Here is a 19,731-nt window from a genome sequence, read left to right as displayed (position 1 = left end):
AAAGGGATATCAGATGGTTCTTTCTCCCCTTTTTTCCTAAGAGACACATTTTCCAAAGCATAATGAAAAAGATCAAATTGAATTGTATTTTTATCATGACATAAATTGTGTAAACAATTGGGAAAAAACTTAAAAATATTAAATGGATTTGGCTCTTGTTGAATATTTTTTTGAGATTTATTTTATTTACTTGAAAGAGAGTTACAGATAGAAGTAGAGACACAGAGAGGTCTTCCAGCTGCTGGTTCACTCTCCAGATGGCCGCAACAGCCGGAGCTGTGCTGATCTGAAGCCAGGAGCCAGAAGCTTCTTCCAGGTCTCTCATGCAGGTGCAGGGGCCCAAGGATTTAGACCATCTGCTACTGCTTTCCCAGGCAAGAACAGAGAGCTGGATTGGAAGAGGAGCTGCTGGGACTAGAACCGGCACCCATATGGGATGCCTGCACTTCAGGCCAGGGCTTTAACCCAATGCGCCACAGCACCGGCCTCATGATCTTCTTGAATATTTACATTTGAATATTTAACATCACATTTTCCTTGTAAATTGTATCTTTTATGTGTTCTATACTGTCTCAAGTTAGTGTGCTAATTTCCCTGTGTAATTTCTCAAGACAATGATTTCATTCACTAATTAAATTTCATAGTGTATTAATAACATCAACACAGTTGCATTTCCCTGTGTGCCAATTTCTGTGTAATAACAGACATAGGGACAAGGGACATTTGTTTTGCGCAGGTAAGTATGAAATATCATTGTGAGAGAGAAGGAGAGATAACAATGGTAATTGCTGCCAGCCCTAATATCTTTTGAGATATATATGAATGCATATAACTTGTTCAGTCTATTAAGCTGATGCTAGTTCAGCTTAATACATATGTTGGTTTTTAAACACAGTACTAGAGTAAGGTGGTAGGGAGATATGCATGTAGAGAAATTGTAGGTAGATTAGGCAATGACATTTTATTTTTGTATTTTATTTTTTAAAGATTTATTTTATTTATTTGAAAGACAGAGTTACAGAGAGAGGTCGAGACAGAGAGAAAGGTCTTCCATTTGCTGGTTCACTCCCCAGGTGGCCACAACGGCCGGAGCTGCACCGATCAGAAGCCAGGAACCAGGAGCTTCCTCCCACGTGGGTGCAGGGGCCCAAGGACTTGGGCCATCTTCTACTGCTTTCCCAGCCACAGCAGAGAGCTGGATGGGAAGAGGAGCAGCTGAGACTAGAACCAGAGTCCATATGGGATGCTGGCATTTCAGGGCAGGGCATTAACCCACTGCGTCACAGTGCTTGGCCCCTGCACCCGCATGGGAGACCCAGAAGAAGCTCCTGGCTCCGGGCTTCAGATAAGCGCAGCTCCGGCTGTTGCAGCCATTTTCTGGAATGAACCAGCGGCTGAAAGACCTTTCTCTCTGTCTCTTCCTCTCACTGTCTATAACTCTACCTCTCAAAAAAACAAATTAAAAAAAAAAAAAGGAATAATCTGATTAAATTATATTTAATAAAATGAGGTGATTTTTAATTTTTAAAATTTTTTTAATTTTTTATTTCATAAATGTGATTTTACAAAGTGCAACCTTTGTATTGTTGTGGCTTCCCCCCCAACCTCCCTCTCTCCCGTGGCCCTCCCCTCTCCCTCTCCCATCCCGCCCTTTATCGAGTTTCATTTTCAATTACCTTCATATACTGAAGATCAACTTAGTGATTTTTAATTTTCAAAGGAATTTTCCTTACCAGTAAACATATATTGATTTTCAGTTGTCCTCTATAATATTTGTTTGTTCATGTGATATTGAGAACTATTGTATAAAGACTTTTTTAAAGTCTATATATTACAACTGTTTCAACTAGAGGAATATTTTAGTTCACAAATGTAACAAAATATTTTATTTCTTAATGCTGTTCTCAGAATGGAAAATATATTGGGGCTTTTCTTCATAGAAAATAAAATTTAAAAATGGGTTTCAAAGAAAAATAAATTTCTGTAAAATTAGACTTTCCCTGTGTATTTTTGCTATTCTGAATGTTTGAAAGTCTACGAGATAATGAAAGCCAAACAAACAAAACCCTTGGTCGCTGAATTCTTGCAATGTTTCCTTCTTTTTTCTTTCAGCTCTCAGGAGAAGTGATTTTGCAAATTGCCAACGAGCCAGTCCTGCCCTTTAATGCTCTTGATATAGCTTTAGAAGTTCAAAACAATCTGAGAGGTAATTTTTCTTTGAATTATCATACTTTAGCAAATGAAAAAAAAATGTCCACTAATGTGCAGAAGGAGTGGGTAGATGAAGTCATCTACTAGCTCTGTCAAAGCTCTGCCTCCTTTTCTATAGATGGTAAGTAGGGGAAAGGCCTGAGAGAATGTTAGCTGCTGTGTCAGGAACTTAAGGTGTATTAATATGTGAACGTAACGTAAGATATCAGATCCAGTCCACCTACTTTCTTTTATCAAAGAGATTCATAACCCAAAACTTCCATTATTATTTACATTTTTGTATGGAATAATATGGCTTAGGATATTTCTTTGTTTATTTAACATTACACCAAATACCAAGTCCAAACCAAGTGGACTGGCTTAGATATTTCTCCTTTGGATTGGTTTCTATTGGGTAGAAATTATATCCCATTGTCTGATATGTTGGCCAGGCTCTAGATTAAACATGACAAGGAGAAAAACCAGGTAATTATTCCCATAATCTCTATTTCAATCCCTTCATCTTTGAGTGTTTTTTTTAAACTGAATTCTGGCCCAACCCTAATGATTACCTCAGTTCCCCTTTATCCAACATACAAATCTTTCAATTATGGTCCAAATTTGTCTTCATTAACCAAATACAAAGTGCAGAATTATGGTTAAAGATTACACTTCCCTCCTTCTTGAGTCATAAATCTTATTAGCTCTTTCATGAGTCATTTGCAGATAACTCATTATCAATACAAATGCACACATTTTAATTGCAGTGCTCAAGCAGTAATCCTTTGAAAATGGATCACTGTGGAGTCTAATATTTCCAGTAGCTGCAAAAATTAGCATTTTTTTTCTTCCTTAACTACCTGGATTATTTCTCACCTAGACAATATACCATTTGTCCCCTCAATGTTTGTTTGTTTATAACTTTTACTAGAGTGATGGTAAAACCTGGGTCTCCACAGCATTGACCTTCTTAGGGATATTTGCTCCTGTACAAAATGCTCTCATATTGATCAGCCTTTTGGATACATAAGCAGACTCTTAACTAGTTTCCATGTTTCTTACTTTCAGCAGTCTTCATCTGTAGCATTCTCTTTTGTCCCCTACTTTGAATTTGCTATTTCTACAATAATTTGGGCTTCGAAACTGAGTAAGGAACTATATGATATGCTGCAAAATAAGAATAATAGATATAAATAAAGGTCTAAATTGTGCCATGAACAATTACTATATTTTCTGAAAGGATTTTCTTAAATTTTAATTCTGTTGACTATTTTGCTTTTTCTTTAGTTTTAATTTTCATACTCTAGAAAATTCAATTTGTATTCTGCACACTAATTTAAACTTTCAGAGAGAAGAAAGAGGAGGCTGTTGCTTATTTAATGTAAACACTTATTCATCTATAAAAGAATAGCATGCATGGAAAGGAACTTCGAACTGTACACTACAAAACAACAACACTGTCTAATAGAAACCTAAACATTAAATAAATTGCTTTTCTGAGACCAACTTTTCTATGATGAATGTGTGGTATATTTGTAATAAAGAAAGGAATAGGTATATTTTAAAAGATTAAAGAAATATGGGCTTCTTGGTTGAGGAAAATGTTCTAAAATTAATTGTAAAATTGTTCTAAAAATGGTTGCACAACCCTATGAACATACTAAAAACCACTGAATTATATACTTTAAAGAAGTGAATTGTATGGTATATGAATTACACCTTAATAAAACTTATTTTTTAACAACAACAAAAAAAAGAAATATGGGCAGCATTGTGGTGTAGTGGATAAAGCTGCTGCCTGCAACAACAGCATGCCATATGGACTCTTGTTCTCGTCCTGGCTGCTCCACTTCTTCCTAATTCAGCTCCCTGCTAATGGCCTGGGAAAATCAATGGAGGATGACCCAAGTATTTGGGCCCCTGCCATCCATGTGGGAGTCCCAGAAGAAACTCCTGGCTTCGGCCTGACCCAGAACTGGCCATTGCAGCCATCTGCAGAGTGATCCAGCATATATGGAAGATCTCTCTCCGTCTCCCCTTCTCTCTCTGTAACTCTTTCAAAATAAATAAAAAAATAAAATATTAAAGAAATAAAGGCAACAAAAGCAAAAATGTTAGCAATACTGTCATTTTAAATGCTGAGTTGTGTTTTTAAATCAATAAACATTATTTTTGAAATACAAAAATAGGTGATATATTTCAGCACTTTAAATGTTACATGAAAGTTTATATAACGTATACGACTCTGGAAGCTCAGAAAAGCATTTTTGGAGTGTCATGGTTAAGATGCTGCCTCTGGCTTTGGCCTGGCCCAGCCCTGGTTCTTCTGGCCATTTGGGGAGTAAACCAGCAGATGGATGGTTACTCTGCTCTCTCTCTGTCTCTCCCACAACGCTCCCCCTGCCCTACCAGTAACTCTGCCTGCCTTTCAAACAAATAAATCTTTTAAAAAAAAATACATCTTAGGATGTCCACACCCTATTACATCCCATCTAGGAGTACATGGTTTGAGTTGTGGTTCCACTTCCTATTCCAGCTTCCTACTAACACACAGCCTGTAAGCAGCAGATCATGACTCAAGTAATTGTGTTCCTGTCACCCGTGTGGGAGACCTGGATTGCATTCTGAGCTCCTGGCTTTAGCCTGGCCCACCCCTGCCTCGCCCCATCTGCTTGAGATGAACAAGCAGATGGAAGATCTTTTTCTGTCTCTAAATCTCTCTATTTCTGCCTCTCTGTCTTTCAAATAAAATGAGAAAATAAACAACATCTAAATAAATCAAATTAAAATCCTTGCTCCTATGAAACCCATACATACATTCCTATGACAGAACATTCACATAAATATGAAATAAAAGCAAATTTGACATTAGAATTATGCTCAAATTGTGCCCTACCACCAATCACTTTGGAAGAATTTTACATTCTCAGAATGAGCATTTTAGCAGATATTAATAGTTACATCCTATGTGTACAGGAAGGATCTGACCTATAAAAATATAAATGTGGGTGTTATGCTAGGCTTGTTAAGAGACTGGGTATATACAGATAGCAGAAGGTCTGAGATGTCTGTGGCACTCCTATGTTTAGAAATTAGAGTTAGAGGTACAATTGAGAAGACCACGGAGGAGTAGCCAAAGAGTAGGAGACAAAAATGGGTGCTGTTCTTGAAGCCAAGTGAATAAAATCTCAAAGAAAATTTAGCAGTGTGACCATATGTTTTCCCTTTGTGTGGCAGTTAATATAGAATACCAAAAAAGGTTTAAGAATGAAGTTGACATCTTTTTAAATATAATTTTTTTAAATTTAATCAGTTTTTAACATATTCAGTGTAATTTATAGACACAATTCTAAGACCATAATGCTACTCCTCTCCTCCCTCCCCTTCTTTACCTCATCTTTCTTTCTCCTTTTTTTCTTTTTCTTAGTTTTTGAGATAACACATTTTAAAATTTTATTACAGTAGAAGGGCAATACTCCACCTAATAAGAAGTTTAACAAGTAAAAAGCAATAAGACCCTAGTTTAGTGGAGAAACTGCCATCTTATGATTTATTGTTTTTACCCTTGTCTATACTCCTGTGGAACAGTGGTCTTTCTACTTCTTCCTTGTTGAACATCATGGTTAGTGGTGCGTTAAGCCTGCAATTATAAAGTAAATTGAAATTACATTATTGGAAAATTAAAGAAATAAAAGAAAGGATGGGTTTTGGAGGCGGGAGGGAGGGAAGTATGGTTTTCTTCTTAGAACTGTATCTATGAAAGACACGAAATCTGTTATTGTTGTATTAATAATTTTTTTTAAAAGAAAATTTAGCAGAATGGAAATCATCTATGATCTCAACAAAAACAGGTTTAGGGCAATGGTGAGAACAAAAGCCCAATTAGAATAATTTACAAGAGAAAGATAGGTGATAATTTGAGGACCTGTAGTAGTAGGTGGAAAGAGATATGGTGGCAAGAAGGCTTATCCTGGAGGCATTGTAGATTAAGCTGCTAGGTATAGGCAGCCTATGACATTAGCATCCCATGTAGGCACCAGTTCATGTCCTGGCAGCTTCATTTCCAATCCAGCTCCTCCTTAATGTGCCTAGGAAAGTAGCAGAGGATTGCCCAAATACTTGGGTCCCTGCACCCAAGTGGGAGACCAGGAAGAAGTTCCTGGCACCTGGCTTCAGCCTAGCCCAGCCCAAGTCATTGCAGTCATTTGGTGAGTGAACTCAGCAGATGGAAGCTCTCTCTCTCTCAATGTGTCTCCTGGCCACCCTGTAACTAAGCCTTTGATATAAATAAATAAATCTTTTTTTTTCAAAAAGGACAAGCATGTTTTTATTTTAATTACAATGGTTTAGTAAGGCAAATTTTGAATATGCAAGAAATAAAGAATTAATAGGGGCCGCGGCCTGCAGTGCGGGCATCCCACTTCCTATCCAGCTCTGTGCTATGGCCTGGGAAGGCTATAAAAGATGGCCTAATTTCTTGGTCCCCTACACACACGTGGGAGACCTGGAAGAATCTCCTGGCTACTAGCTTTGGATAGGCACAGTTCCAGCAGATGCGGCCATGTTGGGAGAGAGCCAGTGAATGGAAGACCTCTCTCTCTCTCTCTCTGCCTCTGCCTCTCTGTAACTACATTTCAATTAAAAAAATCCTTAAAAAATAATTAATGAATGGATTTTCTTAGGAAAGCACAAAGATAGAGGATCTTGCCTTAGTTAAGAATTTAGTTTAGGCCGGCGCCGTGGCTTAACAGGCTAACCCTCCTCCTTGCGGCGCTGGCACCCCGGATTCTAGTCCCGGTTGGGGCACCGGATTCTATCCCTGTTGCCCCTCCTCCAGGCCAGCTCTCTGCTATGGCCCGGGAAGGCAGTGGAGGATGGCCCAAGTCCTTGGGCCCTACACTCGCATGGGAGACCAGGAGAAGCACCTGGCTCCTGGCTTCAGATCAGCACAATCCGCCGGCCACAGCGGCCATTGGAGGGTGAACCAACGGCAAAAAGGAATACCTTTCTCTCTGTCTCTCTCTCTCACTATCCACTCTGCCTGTCAAAAAAAAAAAAAAAAAAAAGGATTTATTTTAAAAAGGATTTATTTTATTTACTTGAAAGGCAGAGCTACAGAGAGAGAGAGAGGGAGGAAGACACACATACACATACAGAGAGAGAGAGCCTGGGAGGGGAGGGATCTTCCACTTGCTGGTTCATTCCCCAAATGGCCACAATGGCCTGGGCTGGGTCCCTCAGAAGTCAGGAGCCTGGAACTCCATCTGAGTCTCCCACATGGATGCAGGGGCCCAATCACTCAGGCAATCTGATGCTTTCCCAGGCATGTTAACAGGCAGCTGGGTTGGAAACAGAGCATGGAGCACCCTGGACTCAAACCAGCATTCACATGGGATGCTGGTGTCACAAGGCAGCTGATCATAGTTCCGGAGATTGGGAAGTGCAGGACCCAGGTGCAAGCCAGGTTAGTGTCTTGTGAGGGTTCACCTCCTCATTCATGGTTAGTTGTCTTTTGTTTTTTTTCTGATGACAAAAAGGGTGCAGAAACTGTCAGGATTCCTTAATAAGGATTCTAATCTCGTTTTTGAGGACTCTGATCTCATGACCTAACAATTCCCATGAGACTCCCACTACCTAATGCTCTGATCTTGTTGGTTAGGGTTTCAACATGAATTTGGGGGTAAGGCAACCATTGACACATAGCGACAGCACAGCAATGCATCCATAAAAACGTGAAGGAAGGCAAAGCATATGGCAGATGGTGCAGTGTGGCAGTTCTCCTTAGATTGGAAAAGCAATAAATAAAATAGTTGAGTAGGAGGGTAGGATAGGGAAGGGCTATGAAGGTATGGTAGGATTCTTGGGCAGCATTAAAACCCCAGGTGAATTCTATATTAAAGGTAGTAATTCAGCGTAATTGTGTGTGTTTCTTTAGCTTTCAGATAGGGATGCATGTTTAGGGAGAACAGATTTCTTTCCTTATCTTCACTAGCACGATAATGGAGACTTCTGTAATGAAAGACAGATTCGAAGAGTAAGGCATACAAATTTATTTCACATAAGTTTTACATGACACAGAATCCTTTAGAAATAAAGACCCAGAGAAATAGGGAAATGTACTTATTTTTATGCTAATTTTGTTGAAGAGTGAACAGCTACACAGAAGTGTGATTGGAAGACAGATGGTTATGAAAAACTGACAAACTGGGAAGAACTTAGCAAGGCCTCTTTATTCAGATTGTTCTCTGTGTTTTTGAGAATAAATACGTTCCTTTCATCCAGTGATAGGGAGGGCACCTCAGTATGAAGGGCTTATGGCCTACTTCAGGAGGAAGGTCAGAAGATTCCTTAAGGGCCAGCTGCAGGGAAAAATGTTGGAGAAGCAGAGATTTTCATATTCCTTCTAGCTCCTCAGAAGCCAAGCTGCCAAGTTCTAGGGTAGAGTGTCCGTGGTAGGTTTGGAATAAGGAGCATTGGGTTTACTCAGGGTCAAAACTTTTTTGAAAGAAACAACAGAAACTAGGCAAGATAAAGAAAATTGAGGGCATAAGTATGCAAAAGAATACTCATTGTGGTGTACCAGAGTGTTTCAATGAAGGATGGAAAAATGTGAGAATATGAAGAGAATGAGGGTAAGTGAAAAGGTAGCATAAGAACAATAGATCAACAAATTGAGAACACCTGAATTCAAAATACACAGCGGTGACTAGAAAATGAGATTCTTGAAACTAATGATCATAGGAAGAGATCCTACATTAAGTAGGAATGACAACATCTAGGCAAGTGTATCATCATGCCAGTGTGGCAGGTGGTTACTGGAGGTAAAGGAAAAGAGGCCAGAATGTGTCAGTGTGGATACTGAAGTTGCTGAGAACTAAGATGGGCGTTATGAAAGAGGGACTGCCTATGAGTCAGGAGCTCAGATGATTTGAGATTGAACAGTGACCTAAAAATGACTCATATTATGTTTCTCAGGCTAGTGGCATAAAGGGCATGGGAGGAAAAGGAATCACTGTCAAAAATTACTTGCTTAATTGGTAAAAACCTAAAGTTCTTAATCGGGTGAGCTAGGAGCATTTTGGCTTCTTGCTATTAAATGATGTTTGTTTCTGCTCCAGGTGAAGAACTGATTCTTTGGTTATTGGCTATTTTTGTGTTTTGTTTTCCTTTCGTGTGAAACTCTTTGTGTCTGTATGTCACTTTGACTCAGAAAGATGGGACTAAACTTGAAATGTACCCAACTCATTAAAAAAACATCTAAAACAAAGAAAATTTAGCTAAGAATTAGAAAAAAAAACAATTCATTGTACTATGTCCTATGTATAAATATTTGATCAAAGTGTTGTGACTTGTTACCTTTAAATTATGTATCTTTTGTCTTAGTATGACAAAATTATCATAAAGATTACTCAGATATTTGCTACGTTATAGTACTTCTTATATTTTGCTACATTGGTTATAACCTTATTTTTAAAATAGAATAGCTTAAAGTGATAATGTGTGAATGGACACAATTTATCATCATTTACATGAATATTTCACTTGTAATTTTAGCTACATTGGTACATGATTTCATTAGCTAAACAGAGTTCCTGAACCATGTTAAATGAAGCATAAAATTTTATTGTTTAATACAAGCTTAAATTGTTGATCTGTTTTCTTATTTTGTTATGACAGTTAGCAGTGATTACTCTTAAGTTCTCAATTACAGTTAAAAAAAAAAAAAACTGACCTTCAAGGATAAACTATGAAATACTGTTTCTCCTTACTGCAGAGAGTATAAATATGAAGGTCTCTGAAACTCAATTGCATTTTCAACAGTGTAATTCTTACCCCTTGACAACCGGCCATCTTGTTTATTTATTACACTTGTTCACTGTAGCAGCCGATCATTCTCCACAGTTCTCACAACCACCAGAAAGAAGGATAATTTACCAGTGAATAATTTGTTTGAGTTGATTTATTGGATGGTTCTTGAAAGCTCATTTTGACAGAGTGACCTTGGCTGTTAATATTTGGTCAATGCCAAACACATAATAGAGAATGAATATTTATACATGGTGTATGGACGTTTTGTGTAAATAGTGACTGATAGGATAAGTTTTACACTTCAGATTTACTTGTGACAAAAAAAAAGTATGTCGAAAAAATGCACTTAGAAGGCAATGGTTCTACTTTTCAGGGTCAGAGGGTAGCATCAAGAATAAAGTAAACAACATCCTTGAACCTGGAACAGACTAAAGAGTGAACACTTAATAATCTCATTTGGCTTAATGTTTTCCACTCCATCCACTTAGTAATGTATAAAACAGTACTTTAAAATACTGATGATACAATTTAATGCTTTTTATGTAATATCTCCTATTTTTCTTTGTCAGTATTCTTGATGTTATTTAGCATGGTTGTTAAAACTACATAAAAACAAGGTAAGAGTGATTTCCTTAGTTCTGGCCATGTACACATTTATTTAGTGCAAGCCAGACTCAGAAGGAAACAATTTTGAACTGTGTGGCTTATTGTCACCTCCTGTTTATCTCACTACATTTAAAATAGTTGGTGGCAGTATTTCCTCCTATTCTTTTTTTTTTTTTTAAGATTTATTTATTTATTTGAAAGCCAGAGTTACACAGAGAGAGAGGCAGAGAGAAAGAGAGCGAGAGAGAGAGAGAGGTCTTCCATCTGATGGTTCACTCCCCAGATGACCGAAACAGCCGGAACTGTGCCAATCCGAAGCCTTGAGCCAGGAGCTTCTTCCTGGTCTCCCACGCGGGTGCAGGGGCCCAAGGACTTGGGCCATCTTCTACTGCTTTCCCGGGCCATAGCAGAGAGATGGACAGGAAGTGGAGCAGCCTGGTCTCAAACCGGAGCCCATATGGGATGCTGGTGCTTCAGGCCAGGGTGTTAAACCACTGGGCCACAAGCTCCGGCCTCTCCTCCTATTCTTTGAATAACTGCCAATGCTGATTTGATCTGATTTTTTCTCTCATATTTATTAGCTATGATAATTTGTTAGTGTCAATCACTTTATTTTCGAAGGAGGGCTCATATTTCAAGGTGATAACGCCACTAAGACAAGCATTCTGTGTCCCATTAAATTTGAAGTTCAATTTTTAAGTGTTACTTGGTTCTTTGCTACAACACTTGTGATTGAGAACCACCTAATGTGATTTTTTATTTTCCTTTCTGGGTAATATAAAATTAACCTCCCAATTAGCAAAATTAAGTTATATTCTTTGTAAATTGAGCAATTCTACCTTCCTGCCCATCAGTTTCCATTCTTGGTTTTAATTCCCACCATTTCCAGCTCTGGGCTGGCCTACTGCATAAAGCATCAGTACGCTGTTTATCCAGTCCAGTGCCTGCCCTCAGAGGTTCCAGACAGCTAAAATCTAAACAATTTTTCAGAAAGGTGTTGTGCCCATGGGAATTCTGAATATATATTTCTAGCAATTTGATTTACATCACATTTCTGGAACTTTTTTATTTGATAAGGAGCTTTTTTGTTTGTTTGTTTGATAAAACTGGGTTGTTTCTACATTATCAGTGTTTACCTCCCCAAACTAGTTTTTCTTACCAACCATTCCTCTTTCAGTGCACATTTTTTATCACAGAATTGTTCCTTAATTATTATTTTGATTTTTTTAAAGAATTTTCTGGCTCACAATTTGTTACTATACAACCAACTTCCCTCTGTGGCCATCATTTCCTTCCTTGTTCTGAGGACTTCATCCAATTTGTTTTGACATTTTCTTTGAAGGTATCCACATTTTATAATCTGACACTAATCCATCAATGACTTCTCATTTTTCCTACTCTTCAATCATATTAATGATCTATTTTACAATAACTTTTCCCTTAAGTTTATATATTTTATATTTTAATTTATTTGTGTATTCACTTGAGAGGCAAGGGGAGAGAGAGGAAGATATCATCTGTTAATTCTCTCCCCAAATACCGACTAGGTCTAGAGCTGTGCCAAGCCAAAGCCAGGAGCTCAGAATTCAATTCAGATCTCCTACAATGGGAGCCAGGAACCCAAGTAGTTGGGCCTTCAACTACCACCTCTAGAGATGTGCATTAGTAGGTAGCTATAATAAGGAGTATAGCTGGGACTAGAACCCAGACATTCTAATACGGAATGCTGATGTCACAGTCAGTATCTCAACCATTAGACAAAGTGCTCACCCCTCCCTAAATATATTTTTTTTGGATAAAAATCTATGCCTAGGGCTGGCACCGTGACTCACTTGGTTAATCCTCCACCTGTGGTGCCAGCATCCAATATGGGCACTGGGTTCTAGTCCCGATTGCTCCTCTTCCAGTCCAGCTCTCTGCTGTGGCCCCGGGAGTGCAGTGGAGGATGGCCCAGGTGCTTGGGCCCTGCACTCGCATGGGAGACCAGGAAGAAGTGGCTGGCTCCTGGCTTCGGATCGGCGTAGCTCCGGACATAGCAGCCATTTGGGGGGTGAACCAACGGAAGGACGATCTTTCTCTCTCTCTCTCTCTCTCGCTAACTCTGTCAAAAAAAAAAAAAAAAAAGTGAAAACTCTATGCCCATGACAGTATAGAACCACAATCCGTTGCTTCCTAGTGTTGCCTGATGGGCCACATTTTGAGTTTGCTGCATTTTTTTAAAGATAATTTTAATTTTGGCTTATAATAGAGCGTAAAGTAGCTTGCCCTCACATTGATCAATTTTATTTGAACTTTTTTCATCTTTTTCAGTTTCCTGATTTGCCAATACATTATTAGACTCAGAAGTGTTTTAAATATAAAGTTCTACATTTCTGCCTCAGGAGAATGATAGCAAAGAATAAGCCACACAAGAATTTAAATCATTCAAGAAAGCTTTTGCTGACATTGCCAAAGCAGCCAAAACCAGAGCATGAACTCACGAATATAGCACTGTAACATCAGTGGATCCTAAAAGGATCCTATGGTTCAACTTCATTTCAGGCACTGCCACAGACACAAGTAGGAGAACACCTCTCAGGCAATGAATGTGCTGAACGTCTGGCTAGATTTGCATCTACCTTTGCTACCTGGATTATTGGCTAGCTGTAAAATGCAGGAATTTGTTACCCATTTTTTTGAAAAACTGGTCAGCCAAACCCTTCTAAACATAGTGCTTTGACATCTTCCAAAAAGTATTTCTATTGTATTCAGTTTAGCTATAATTATCCATTGTCTTCTGGCACATTTCATCTTTAAATAATATCATTTTGTTTATGCCTTGTAAAATCAATGTTAGAATATTTGAGAATCAGTAGTACACCAGCCTTCACACTTCTTTCTGTACCTGAGTTTTGTTTGTTTAACATCTTTAAATAACAGCTGAGGTGATTCATTGTGAGTCATACTAAAGAAGGCAGCATGAAGAATAGAAAATGTAGAATGATAAAGGACTGTTTTCTCCCCTGGCTGAAGTCATATTGCCAATTTCTTTTCTTCTCTTCAGTGATGCCACAAGGTATTTTTAAGATGACATTAAGTAACATACATTTTTCCTCCAAAATAATCTTCTATTCTGCTTTTTAACCACTGTATTATGCAGAACATAAATCATACTTTTCCTTGTCACTATAAATCAGTGAAGTCTAAGCTGTGATTGTGCAATTGTTAGTGCCTTTAAAACTGTGATTAGCTCATCCATAGAAGAATAGGTCCTGTGAAATACTATTAAAGAAAAAAGCTATGTTTGTTTCTTGTAAACAAAAAAAGTTTTAGCATATAACCAGTACATTTCACTTGTAATTTAAAATGCAATTGATTGGGTCTTTAAAAATACAGCCACAGAATTGAATCAAAAGATTAAGAAAATGGAAACAAACTAAAATTCAAAACTTTTAAGAATATGAAACTTTGACAAGACCACAATAGTAGAGAGCAAAATCACTCCTCAGAATAGGACAGTCATGAATTTGTCCAGCAAGTTATAGGACAGACTTAATACATGGGGGTTTATGCCAAGCTGGAACTCATCAAATTGTAACTACCCCAGGATAAGAGGTGGTTTGTGCAGATCCTGGGTTTTGGTATGTCAGAATATATGTGTTTTTGATGGGTACAATTAACACTGTAGTTGATCTTCTTACCCACAGTGTTAAGAAAACTTCTGTGGATAGGATGTGAACTGAGTACCTCATGCCTACTCTTGTTGGAGGGTATTTTGGGATCCTCTCCCAGGGAGTTTACATGACCCACATGTCAAGTTTCTCTTCTTCCCGTTCTTGTACACAGTGAACTCTGTAGTCATCCCCATGAGGATTTATTTCATGTGATATTTATTGATATTCGGATGCCTTATATACGTTTCTAAGTAAACCAGAATCGTAAGTTCAGATGTAATCTTAAATGTTTTGCTTGTTTCCTTGTTCTTACAGAATAACACACAAAATAGGAGTCAATAAATATTTACTGAATAAATGTATTTTACTTTGAATTGAAGGGGAAAAAATTCTAAAATTTTCTGTTTGAAATTTAGAAGTACATTTCAAATGTTTTTTTGAATAATACAAAATAATTTCTGTAGGAAGTCTGTTATTTTGTATTGTATTAACTTGATTTTCTTTATTTATGATAAATCATTATATACTACTTATGCTAAAAATTTTATTGATGATTGCCTTCTTATCAGGGACAAAATGATAAAATAATCATTTTTAAAGTTTGACTCTATAATTCCTTTACCCTTCATATCATTTTTTCTTTGTTCTTCAGTTCTTGAGATGCCATGGAAAGAAAAATCCAGATTCATAAAATTCAGAATATTTATTAAGATGTATATGGGAAGAACTATGGTACAGTTGAAGGGGGCAGATTGAGGAGGTGTTAAGGAGTAATATCTTAAAGAAAAAACTCATCAGTAAACTGTTACTGTATTTTTTCATATCTCAAAAAATAGGGTGGTTATATTGGGTTTAGATTATATACCGTACTAACCATAACTTGTGTTTATAATAAGATGGACAATAGGTTTAAAAGTTTCATTCAAAACCACATTGGTATGTTATTACAAGGACCTGGCTCTTATCAGTCTTTGATACCAAGTCCTTGGTTTTTAAATTCCAGGTACAAAACTTAAAAGATAATTGTGTTAAAACTCTCTGAGAGAAATCACTGGTTTACAGTTAATTTTGTTTGGTAAAATGGACTCAGTACTTCTAAAACTTGAACTGTTAGCCTCAATTAACTTTCTACTCAATGAACATGAATGTCTAAAGATATCCATGTTACCTTCAGTAAAGTTTAAATATTCTTAGTTTTTAATGGGAATTTTTAACACATACTTTAATTCAATTTACTTTACTTATTACCCTTAAGAAAACCTCTTCTGTTTTTAAATTTTTTAATTTTCTTGTGTGATCATAATTGAATTTAAGCCAAATAAGTAAAGGAAATAGCATTTGCTGATGATCTTTTTGAACCAAACATGTCCCTGAATGTTTTATACATATGTTTAATATATTATATCTCAAAAAAGACATTGCCTTAAAAGTCAGCATTCCCTCAATAATATTTTCAACAGGTGACTATCATAGAAGAGGTATTTAGCTAGGATTTAGAGATACAAAGATAGATAAAACTTATTTGCTGATCTTTGGGTTTATTTTCAATTAAGAAGGGAAGCAATGAAGTAGCAGTAGATAAAAAATATTTCAGATATTATGATGCTATGATGAAGTACATAATTTAATAGTTCATTGACTAAATTATGTGGTAGGTAAACTGTTAGGTACCAAGGAAATGGCAGTAAATAAAGAGATAGAAGTCTCTTCCCTCACAGAGCTGACCTTGCTCTAGGGATCCTAGCATGAAGGATCAGTGGTTTGGAGTCCCAAAAGATAAAGTGGAGAAGGTAGCATTTCTTCCTGGATATATGTAAAGAAACAAACAAGCTCTAATTGAAAGATAAATGCCTACTAGGAATTTTTAAGTATCAAATATGTGAGCCTTGAAAGTAAAGCTGCTTTTCAATTTGTAACCCCATACCCTAGAGATAATGCCTATGGTTTGTTGTGGGTGGCAGATTTCCACTATGAGGGTCCTTTTGGAGCTAGTCAGTTCCTAAAGCTGTCAGTTCTCTACCCTTGTACTACCAGGAAAGATAAATTCATTTACAGCTAAATAAGGGAGAATGGTACAATTTGTCTCACTTGATTCGGTAGTAATGTCTTCAATTGTGTAGTGTATGTTAGATCAGAACAGATTTTTCTTTCTTAAATTGAAGACTTTCAAGGATGTCAAACTTGTTTTTTCTGTTGTTCAGTCTTTCAATTCCAGTGTAATTTAAATGTGCCTTGATCCATCTTACTCTTTTCTTGTGCATAGATATTCCTCTAAGTTCTCCATACATTACCTGTGGTGAACCATCATACTTTAAGACAAATCATATCTTCATAAAATGGCATTGAATATGTTATCTGGGGGCAAGATTCTCAAAATGAACAGAAATACCTCTGCTTGAAACCCCATTTTATTGTGAAATTACAGATAATTAGGAATGTGGAATATACTTTGAAAAAATGAAATATCCAAATCTAAAATTGATTTTATACAATTGTTAATTTAATGAGGAGGGAACTACATATTAACTTCAATACTATTTCTATTTATATTATAATTTTTAAACTTGTTGACATATAATGGTAGCAAACATTTATTCTGTTCTGTTAGGACATTCCATGTAAATCTACCCTTGAATTTCTTTGTAACAATATAAAATGACATTGCTTTATATAATTTTATTTTGGTACTGGATTTTTTCTAAATATTTTTTAAAACATAGCAAATAATCATTGAGTATCAGCATTGTACAAGACTTAATGAAGGTGAGAAAAAACAAAGATTATTATATTAGAGATTGGTATTTCTGTGGCAGACATATTTGTGCCTCAGTTACACAGCTAACCTGATTTTCCTTTTTTAAATTTTTATGACTTACTTATTTACTTGAAAGGCAGAGTTACAGAGAATAGTAATAATAATAATAAGAAGAAGAAGAAGAAGAAGAGAGAGAGAGATCTTCCATTCACTGGTTTTCTCCCTAAATGGTCACAAAAGCCTAGGCTGGGTCAGGCCAAAGTCTGGAGCTTGGAACTCCATCTTGTCTCCCACACGGGTGACAGGGGCCCAAGTACTTGGGCCATATTCCACTGCTTTCATAAGCACATTAACAGGGATCAGAAGTGGAGCAGCTGGAACCTGAACTGTGGCCCTCTGGGGATACTGGCATTGCAGGCAACAGATAATCCTCAATGCCATGACTCTGGTGTGGTTTTCCTTTATTTAGCATATTACCTTTATACCTCTTAAACCTTAGCATGACTAGGGTAATCTTAACAAGTTGTTGAAATAGAGATTCTTGGACTTTGCACTCAAAGATTCAGCAGGTCAGGGAATTTGTATTCAGAAAGACCAGGTGTTTCGGGAGAGGTCCACCTCTCACTTCACTTGCAGAGGGTCCTTTTGTGATCTTTCCTTTTTATCTAACTCTCCTCTTGGTAAATACACCCTAAGGCCTTTTTTTTAAAAAAAAAGATTTATTTAATTATTTACTTGAAAGGCAGAGTTACAGTGAGAGACAGAGAGAGAAAGAAAAAGAGAGAGAAAAAGAGAGAGAGAGAGTCGGTCTTCCATCCACTGGTCACAAATGGCCACAACAGCCAAGGCCGGACCAGGCTGAAGCTGGGAACCAGGAACTTCCTCGGGTTTCCCACATGAGTGCAGTGGCCCAAGGACTTGGGCCATCCTCTGCTGCTTTCCTGGGCACATTAGCAGGGAGCTGGATCAGAAGTGGAGCAGCTGGGTCTCAAACCTGCACCCATCTGGGATGCTGGTGCTACAGGCGACAGCTTTAATGCTCTGAGCCACAGCACCAGCTTCTCAAGACCTCTCTTCATTTCTCCATTTGGCTATCTCACTTTCATGCTCTTGGGTTTGCCAGCTTGGAGTTTGCAGGTCTGTCTTCATGCATTCCTATGACTTGAAGTAATCCTCTGTAGAGATGTGCTGATCTAATGGAGAGAGTTGTACTGAATCTCTTAGCATTGTCACCAAGAATTGTCTCACTTAAAGACTAATCTCACTTAAAGACTAATATCTGGATAAAGATGATGTGGGAATGCCACTCTCAGTTGTATGATTAAGCAAAATTTCGAGTCATATCATCTGAGAAGGAAACATTCACTCTCAAAGTATTAATCATTTAATACCTATTTTAAAAGAAGTATTAAGTTCATTTTTACTGAGACTCAGTAGCCACCACTCATATCAGAATGACAACTAGTAAGTTATAACAAACAAATGGAAAAGCAATGAAAACAAATATATATCATCTCAAAAACAAAACAATAAAACACCATACAGGATGGTTTTTAGTGTATTTTTAAGTCAAAGGTATATTTCAACTTCACCTTACCTGAAATTTCTAGTAAAGAAAAAGGAGCCCCATAGACACATAACATCATATGGTAACATATTTTATGTCCTCAGAAGAGAACACTTCTATTACTTTTTTTTTCCCTGAAATACAGGATAATTTCATGACGAGAATGAATTTTTGAGTCAGAAGGTTGGTTTCTAATACTGAAGTGTTATTTTCATTTTTGATAGCCTATGACGATTTCCTTACCTTAATTAATTCCCAGTTGCAATGAAATGGACATGATGCTCAAAGTTTGGTGAATATCAATGGCATCAGGCGCTCAACACAGTGCCATAAACAGCAGCCTTTCAAAAATCTACATACTTACTGTCGTATTGGCAGTGAGAAACTTAATTTAATACAATAGAAAAGCAAGTTTAGACAGAATGCTTTTGGCAGAGTAAATATGCTATCAAAATTTAGTTCTTCGCTGTGACAGGCAACAATCAAAAACATATGCACTTTTTTTGGTCAAGTAACGGAAAGAAGGGAATCTGTTCTGTACCCAGTGGTCTGCCGTGTTTATAACTTAGAGTCATGATTGTAACAATGTTTATTTTGGCCTAGGAGAATGTGTCTTATGAGATGAGCTCATATCTCTTCACCAGGTGATCAACCCAGCACTCATCAACTGCTAACCATGGCATCACGCCTGCGCGAGAGTGCTGAACTCTTCCAATCAGATGAGATGCGACCTGCGAATGATCCCAAGGAGAGAGCCCCCATTCGTGTCCGAATGCTGAATGACATTCTCCAAGACATGGAGAAAAGCTTCCTGGTTAAGAAGGTGCCTCCAGGTTTTTACAGGTAGGCTGTATGTTCCAAAATGTATACATTTTGCCCCCAATTGAATATTTTTGTTTGACTTTCAGAATATGTACCTTCTGTGAACATAGCAGTACTGAAAAAGAAACCGCAAAGCAGTTAAAATATTTACAACTTGAAGACCAGACCATACCCTTCCTGAAAAAGTAGAAATTCAACTGCATAAATATAGAATAAAGAAAATTTGGTTTAGTAGTAGCATTGGAAAATGACCAAAAATTATGATAATTAAATGCGAATTAAATGTGAAATGGCTGCAAAAAAGCAAATGGAATGATAGTTTGTGCTGA

The 19,731-nt window shown here is 37.2% G+C and overlaps 1 protein-coding gene across 6 annotated transcripts in view; it reads left to right on the top strand.

The window, feature by feature from the left end:
• NAALADL2 (N-acetylated alpha-linked acidic dipeptidase like 2) overlaps positions 1-19,731 on the top strand; it is a 1,471,888-nt gene that overhangs the window by 1,399,118 nt on the left and 53,039 nt on the right. For all 6 annotated transcript variants that reach the window (XM_062211674.1, XM_062211686.1, XM_062211675.1 and 3 more), the window contains 2 exons: positions 2,113-2,206; positions 19,225-19,423. In XM_062211674.1, the coding sequence (XP_062067658.1) occupies positions 2,113-2,206; positions 19,225-19,423 (293 nt within the window). The remainder of the gene's footprint in view (positions 1-2,112; positions 2,207-19,224; positions 19,424-19,731) is intronic.

Source organism: Lepus europaeus, chromosome 2, assembly GCF_033115175.1.
Source record: "Lepus europaeus isolate LE1 chromosome 2, mLepTim1.pri, whole genome shotgun sequence".
NCBI lineage: Eukaryota > Metazoa > Chordata > Mammalia > Lagomorpha > Leporidae > Lepus > Lepus europaeus.
This window is presented reverse-complemented; position numbering and strand designations above follow the sequence as displayed.